This window comes from Capsella rubella, unplaced genomic scaffold, assembly GCF_000375325.1.
Source record: "Capsella rubella cultivar Monte Gargano unplaced genomic scaffold, Caprub1_0 scaffold_20, whole genome shotgun sequence".
Lineage (NCBI taxonomy): Eukaryota > Viridiplantae > Streptophyta > Magnoliopsida > Brassicales > Brassicaceae > Capsella > Capsella rubella.
In genome coordinates, this window is record NW_006238904.1 from 34,209 (window position 1) to 42,244 (window position 8,036).

General features: G+C 34.1%; 2 protein-coding genes across 3 annotated transcripts; one reads left to right on the top strand and one right to left on the bottom strand.

Annotated features, from left to right (window-relative positions):
- Positions 1–2,766: 2,766 nt before the first annotated feature.
- On the top strand, positions 2,767–5,104 carry LOC17874475 (craniofacial development protein 1). 2 transcript variants are annotated; one of them, XM_023777797.1, is made up of 4 exons: positions 2,767–3,000; positions 3,082–3,270; positions 4,467–4,868; positions 4,962–5,104. In XM_023777797.1, exons 1-3 carry the CDS (start codon positions 2,848–2,850, stop codon positions 4,836–4,838), a joined length of 714 nt encoding a protein of 237 aa, XP_023633565.1. In that variant the 5' UTR covers positions 2,767–2,847; the 3' UTR covers positions 4,839–4,868; positions 4,962–5,104. The 2 variants fall into 2 exon arrangements, with proteins under 2 accessions (XP_023633565.1, XP_006279350.1); XM_006279288.2 differs by having other exon boundaries at positions 4,467–5,017.
- Positions 5,105–5,309: 205 nt separating this feature from the next.
- LOC17874476 (30S ribosomal protein S1, chloroplastic) lies at positions 5,310–7,512 on the bottom strand. Its single transcript, XM_006279286.2, has 7 exons — positions 7,129–7,512; positions 6,766–7,041; positions 6,600–6,680; positions 6,174–6,455; positions 5,992–6,102; positions 5,822–5,908; positions 5,310–5,578 (listed from the first exon to the last, which is right to left on the bottom strand). The coding sequence occupies exons 1-7, from the start codon at positions 7,432–7,434 to the stop codon at positions 5,468–5,470; spliced, it is 1,254 nt and encodes a 417-aa protein (XP_006279348.1). The 5' UTR covers positions 7,435–7,512; the 3' UTR covers positions 5,310–5,467.
- Positions 7,513–8,036: the final 524 nt, after the last annotated feature.

Below are 8,036 nucleotides of genomic sequence, written 5' to 3' on the forward strand. Positions count from 1 at the left end.
TTTTTGGGGGGGGGGAATTTTTGGAAGGAATATTCCTTCCTTTGTGAAAGAATATTCTTTCAAATAAGGGTAAAATAGCCATTAAAAATTAAGAGAGGGCAAAAATGAAAATGGTAAAAAAAGAGGGTATTTTTAAAAGAGGGTATCATAAAAAGGTTATTGGTATCAATTTCTCATAATTTAAACCAGATTTTTAGCAGCTTTAGACCAAAAAAAAATATTAAAAACAAATAACATAAATAAACCATGCTAATATTTTAATAAATGTGTGGTTGAAAAAAAAACCATGATAAAGTCAGATTCTTTATTTTGTTTTGTTCTACTCTTTTTGTATGTTCTACTAAACGGAAAATATAAATTCAATATTACATATAATTAGTACACAGTCCATACTATAACTACTAGACTAGATGGAGACATTAAAACTGAGGAAACAAAAAAGTGGATATTTGGATAGTTAAGTTCGAAATATTATATAACTGGTATGATACATGAAGTTGAGATTTAAATAGCTTAATTTAATTTCAACTTTCTTTGTTATTGCAAATATTGACACATGAAATAACAAGTATGGAAAGAAAACGAGTAATTTATAAAATTAAAACCATTACCTAAACTATTCTTAATAAAATACGGAGTAACGAGAATTTTGTGTAACCTAAATTCAAGTAGGGTAGATGTGGAACTACTATTTATTAATATAGACTACAAAAAATAACATGTACGAGGAGAGAACAGTAATTCGAAAAATAAAAACCATTATCTAAACTTTTCCTAATCAAATTGGTGACAAAAATTTAGGGTAAACGAATTCAAGCAAGACATATGCGGACATACCATTAATGTAAATTATGTTGAATGGATCTTTTGGGGATTAAAATTATTTTAATCTGTTGTAAAGCATGCATAGTGGACGACTTTGACCCGTCCGACAAATATATTTGGGCCATCTAGGCCGAGAAGTTTTAAAGTTTTTTTCTTTAGCTGATTACTAAACTGGTTCACATTCAATCCGGGTCCGCTTTGATCAAATGATGATCCAAAATTTATTGTGAAGCGATAATTACTTCAAATATTCACAAATTTGATAAAAGCAAACCAATATATGTTTATGTTATGAATATCATACCAAATAAAAATATGTTCAAATAAGTCTCAATTTTTTACTTATTTCCAATTTTTTGGAATAAAATATACGATCTTAAATGGATAAATTATAATTAAAAGTTTAAAACCATGTTTCGGAGATGGAAAAACATGAGATATCTAGGAAGAGACAAGACGAGATGGAGTTCATGTCTTGAAATAAACAAACCACTTTATTTTATTATATTTTAATGTAGTTATCGTTACTTATATAAAAAAAAATCCTATCGTTTTTTGTCTATACCGAATTAAAAACAAACAAATATTGAACATGTACAAGTTTGGATTAAGAATTTTAATAACAATTCTAATAATTACGTTTTTAAACATAACACCGCATGTACATAATATATTGCAAACATGATAGTAAACTAATTTTTGAAAACAATAAATCTTGTTAATATAGATAAAAATTATGAATGGAAACACATATGCAGTTCTCCCGGCAAAGCATTAATTTATCAGTGTCTCCATTCACAGCTTTAGCTGAACCAGTATAAATCCCTATATTAGTAAAAGAGAAGTACAAAAAGTGCTTCCGGGTCGGGTCAATTTCAAAAAATTACCCGAAACTTGTAATTGGATCTTTTAAAGTTGGATAGATTAATGGGTTTGGATACATACACCGGATATTTTCCAAATCTAATTTTAGGATTATATTATTTCCATAACTAATTATAGGATTTACTAATATTTCTCTAACTAATTTAATATAATCTATTAAAAAAATATTAGTCTTCTTTCACTTTTATTTGATGTTATTTTTAATTTATGATATTATATTATATAATATAAATATTAAATAAAAATTTAACTTTTTTTTTGCATATATTGCAATTTGAATTTTTCAAAACGGACATATAATACTCAACTACACTCGGTTAAATATTTTGGACAATGGTTTAAAATCATTATAAGTATGACCAATATTAAAACCATTGTTACATTAGCATATTTAAAATTTCAAATAGTTTCAAAATATTATAAATAATAGGTTCAAATATATAAAACTTTTAGAATTTAAAATATTGAAATATTTTTTGAAGACGTAAATGTAATTTTGGAGGCATAGTTTTTATTGATAAAATATATTATATATCAAACTATGTAAATTTTAGATAATTCACGGGTAGTTTGTTAAAATCACAATTATAATGATAAAGCGAGTTACGAATAATGTTTTTTACGAAATGAATTCTGTTACGGGTCGGACTTTCAAAAAATATATTGTAAATATGTAATTTTTACGTGTATTCCTACTTTTACTACAAAAATAGTCAAAATGAATAATTTATCGACAAAACTCAGTATATGATTATTTACTCGCTTTTTCTTTATTATTTTATTTAAACTTATTATACAAATATATGATTTACCGTAATCGACTGCACTCTAACAAAATTAAAATGTAACATATTATAATCCGTTAAAAATTATATATATGTAATTATTTCCTCCGCGCTACAGCGCGGGTCCGAACCTAGTTAGTTTTATGAGCAAAAACTACTTACCCGATTGGGCTTAAACCAACCTCATCAAGATATTCTTCTATCAGGCCTAAATCAAACCAGGGCCCAATCCACTTTTAAACACAAAACCTTGTTAACTTCTTCTTCTTCTTCGTTTCTTCCTCGTTACTGTTGTCACGGACTCTTCTTCTCATCCTCTAGATCCTGTATTTTCATAACCCTAAATTATCGAATGGGGTCTCATGAGGAATCTCCTAAGCAAACCGGTTCAAGCAGCGTATCTAAGAAAGTTTCGGAGATTTGGCAGAGAATGAACGAAGGAGTTCCAAATAAGCGGCTCAATTTTGTCTCAACCGCTTTGCCCGCTAAAAAACCAGCTAATAACGTGAGATTTTTTTATTCGATCTCTCTCTCTACGTTTTGATTTGTTTTGTTATGTTAATTATTTGGGATTTGAGATTTGCAGATTTGGAAAAGTTATCTTGGTGTGGATCCGAAGAAGAAAGATCAATGCGTTTCGAATGTACAAAACGAAGATAACGTTTTGAATCATAGTTGTAGTGAGGAGGCTAAGAGTATTGCTGCAGCCGCTTTAGCTGCGGTTAGAAACGCAACCGCAACCGCTGCTGCTGCTTCGAGCCGTGGCAAGATTGAGGTTAGTTGTTTGCATTTGTGTTTTGGGTCTAGCTTGATAGAATCTTTGGAACCATGAAGATGGAGTGGGTGTGTAAGGTTTAAATCTCTGTGTCAATTTAAACTGTAATTGGATTGAGCCACTAAATAAAGCTTGCTCTTTTTGTTTATTGGCTAGGTATTGTTGAAATCTAAGTTCTTATCAGCTATTTGGAACTAGGAATATAGATTGTGTAGGACTAAAATCTCTAGTTTGATTGATTCTTTGCTATCGTATATGAAGTCTGTGTTTTGGGTCAGTACTGTTTGAATTTAAGATCATATCAGCTATTTTGAGCTAGAAGACGGATTGAGGAGATGAGTCTTTGTCTAAAGTCCAATATGTGGTTTGATTGAACCTTTGCAATCCATAGATAAGACTTGCTTTTTGTTTGAGTTTGTGTTTTAGGTTTGATTTGATAGAATCTAAGATCATATCAGTTGTTTGGAACTAGGAGGATAGATTTTTAGGATTAAAATTTCTCTGCCTGGAGTTAGAATGTAGTTTGATTGAATCTTTGTCATTGGTTTATAAAGTTTGTATTTTTAATAAAAATTCTGTGTTTTGGCTCGGTACTGTTTGAATCTAAGATCCTATCAGCTGTTTTGAGCAAGAAGGTGGACTGAGTAATCTTTGTCTCAAGTCAATATGTGGTTTGATTGAACCTTTGCAATCCATAGAGAAAACTTGCTTTTTGTTTGAGTTTGTGTTTTGGGTTTGATTTGATAGAATCTAAGATCATTTCAGCTGTTTGGAACTAGGAATATAGATTGTTTAGGATTAAAATTTCTCTGCCTCGAGGTAGAATGTAGTTTGATTGAATCTTTGCCATTGGTATATAAAGTTTGTATTTTTAATAAAATTTCTGTGTTTTGGCTCAGTACTGTTTGATCTAAGATCCTATCAGCTGTTTTGAGCAAGAAGGTGGATTATGGAATCTTTGTCTCAAGTCAATATGTGGTTTGATTGAACCTTTGCAATCCATAGAGAAAACTTGCTTTTTGTTTGAGTTTGTGTTTTGGATCTGAATTAGAATCTAAGATCATGTCAGATGTTTGGAACTAGGAAGATGGATTGTGTTGGACTGGAATCTAACTAATTGAACTTATGTGATCTGTGAATTGCACTTAGGGAGCATTCATTCGGTTAATGTATTTGTTTTTCTTGATCATTTCCAGATAACCGAGGTTAAAGACTTTGCGGGTCAAGAAATCGAAGTAAAGCGGTTAGTGGAAATGGATTCAAAAGAAGCACTGGACCGGGGGAACAAAGGCTCTTCATCCTCGGCGACGCCGTCAGCGGTTGATGCGGTTCTTGAGCAGATAAAAAAGAAACAAAAACTGAGTGTATTGGACAAGACGAAGAAAGACTGGGGAGAGTATAAGGAGGATAACAAAGGTGTTGAAGACGAGCTAGATAAGTACAAGAAAAGCTCAGACAAGTATCTCGACAAAGTCAGTTTCCTGGAGAGAGCTGACTACAGACAGTTTGAGAAAGAGAGAGACGCTCGTTTAGCTCTTCAGTCCAAGAGAAGACACGATGATGTCTGAAATGTAACCGACTCATTCATAAAATCTGCTGTAAGTAATCTTGTTATGGTATTTTAGAGAAGTGAAGTGATCTTAGTAGACTTTGTACCATTTTCTCAAGTGATTTGGTCACATTCTTTGCAGATTCTAAACTGAGTCCCCGTTTTGTTGATTGATTGGGATTTATGTTTTTATGTCTCTCGAATGAGTTCGCCAAAATTAAGATCATCCACTTTGTAGTCCACGGACAATGAGCTTGCAATGCATCTTAAGTCCAACTTTTGAAACCCCATGTTTGGAGAAACAATCAAAATCAACTCAAACTATTCTTGGAATGTTTTTTCCTATCCTGCATTTACTTACCAACTTGAAATGTTTTACGGTGTTGAGTCAGCTGCTTCGTGGCGTACAAGTGCCATCGAGTTTAGTTGTTTTTTAAGACTGATACTTTCAGACACAGGCCGTGTCCTCTGTTTGGTCTTAGGCCAAGCCTTTAATTCATTGATTTCTTGACGACGTTGTTATAATAGGAAATATCAATTACATAAGAAAACATACACATGAGACAATGTCTTGTAGGAGTGAACTGCATATTACATTGAGCTCAAAGGTGTTTTTCTGTATCAAAAAGTACACTAAAGCTTTCGAATCTAAAGATCAACTGCAGAAGGAATGTCGTCGACAGTTAGATCTACGCCATCATCTGGTAACTCAGATCCAAGTGGTCCTAGTATCCCGTCAGAACTCAGTGTCAGTCCGCTCTGCTCATACACACAAAAACATGAATCTGTTATCCTTAACAAAAAACACCAACTAAAAGCTTCTACGGTTATCTCCGCTCTAATAAACCAACGTGCCGAAAAGAACAGCATAATTCTCGAAATCCGATAACTAATATTTGGTGATAAGGTAATATGAAAACGAATCTTAGATAGTTACTAAACTTTTGGAGCTTGATGGCAATAAGAATGGATAAAAAAGATCAGACAAGTGGGTAATCATACCTCGGGTTGGAAACGAAGCATGTCTGCACGAGCCATAGCTTCTGCTTGCGCGATTCTCTGTCTGAATGTCTGAGCCATCTCCTCAGCCTTGAGACAGCAGAAAAATAGCAAATGATTAAGACAAAGGAGAATATCAAGAAAGTAAGTATTTCAATGAAAATTAGAGTTACCTTCTCAAACACAAGTTTTGGGTTGCGAATCATATCACCAGGTGTTGGCTCCAGCTTCTTTGTGGAGAGACTTACTCTTCCTCTGTCACGGTCGTGGCTCAATATCATAACCTGTAGATTATAAGTTAGGAACTGCTGTTTCAATATCTGAAATAAAAACTATAAGAATATTCATAGAAGACCTTCAAAGTGTCACCAGGCTGAAGAACAGTTGCGATATCTGAGACACGGTCATGACTGATCTGACTGACATGAAGAAGCCCATTAATTCCACCAATGTCAATAAAGGCACCATAGGGTTTCAAGCTCTGAACAACTCCAAGAACCACAGATCCAATACCAAGCTGAGCTTGGCTGTCTGCTACAGCTTTACGGTTGCTGAGGACAAGCTTTGTTTGTTCCTCATCAACCTCCACAAACTTGAGAGGTATTTCTTTTTCAAGAAGCTCTTCTGCTGCTGCTTTCTGACAAAAGACACATCATATATATCAAAATTGTGTGTTTGACCATAAACACTATAATCCGGTTGTGTTTTATCTTAAAAGCAACTAAGATCCTTGCTGAAAACACCACCATATTGAATAACCCACAAAATCTTAACAACTAACCGATGAAATCTGCGAAAATGGCACAAATCCACGAAGACCTTCAACAAGAGCCACCAATCCACCTTTGTTAGCACCAATAACCTATACATATAACCCAATTGCTAAGATTAAAAACCAGAAACAACAACAACAAGAGTAGCAAAGTAGGTTTACAACCAAACAATACCTTAGCCTTGACAATAACATCCTCAGCCTGAAGCTGCCTACATCGTTCCCAAGCAAGTTCATATTGAATATTCCTTAAGCTCAGTAACAAACTGTCATCACTCTCATTTTCACCAATGATGACAAACTCTTCCACCATACCAGGGACAATCCCAGCTTCTTCCACATGCTTAATTCTATGAATACAAGCTTGTTCTACTGTCAAATAAGCCGATGACTTCGCAGAAATATCTACTAATGCACCATTTGCATCAGTCTTGAACACTGTTCCTTTCACCTATAAACAACATCATTAACCACCAACGAACCCAAATTCTACAGAACCAACAAAAAATCTCAAGTAAGAAAAAGAGATAAGACAAACCCTAGTTCCAATTTCGGAATTGAAGTCGTATTGTTCAATAGCAGCAGCGAAATCGTCGACAGTGAAAGCAACACCTTCCATAGGAGCATTTCTGCACCGTTCATAAGCATCTTCGAACATCTTCTTGAGCTCGAGACGCTCCTTTGTTTGGCCGCTTGACATCGCAACGGCGGCGACGATAGTCGGAGAAACGGAGGCGGATTTGTTCTGGGGAAAATTCTTCGCCGCTCTCCTTGATAACCTAGAAGAGGAAGAAGAAAGTGGAGAGCATCTTAATCCCGTGAATTGCTGAGCCAAAGACGCCATTGTCGAGTCTCACTCACTCACACACACACAGAGTTTTATCTCTTCTTCTATGGCTCCTGCGTTTTATCGTTGGGTTAGATAAGGGAAGATACAAAAAGGATTAGAGATGATGATGATGATGATGGTGATCTGGATTGCAACTACATGCCGTCTTTTTGTCATTTAAACAGCATGATTTGTAATGAAACTACATGTCGTTTTTAATCATATAAAAACAGCGTGACATTTTAGAAAACCAGCACTGTGCACCGTCTTTGTGCACAAAACAGATTGTAGACACAACTCACGAGCCTCCGTTTGACCAGAGAGCCCGAAATAACCCCAAAAAAATAAAAAAATTGATGAAGGTAAAAGGATAAATCGGTAAAATAGATGTTGGCCGACAAAAAATGAACTTGAATCTCTTGTGCCATTTGACCATAATTTATATACTTGCCTATCCTTATATGTTATAAGTACTCCTTGATTTATATTGACTAAATAAAAGATAAATTTTGCCCTTTCTTATTGATTGATTTAATTAAATAAAAAAAGAAAAAGAAAATGGACGCGGATCCCACTACACCACCATCTTCTTTCTTCTTCATCTCCAGCCACGATCT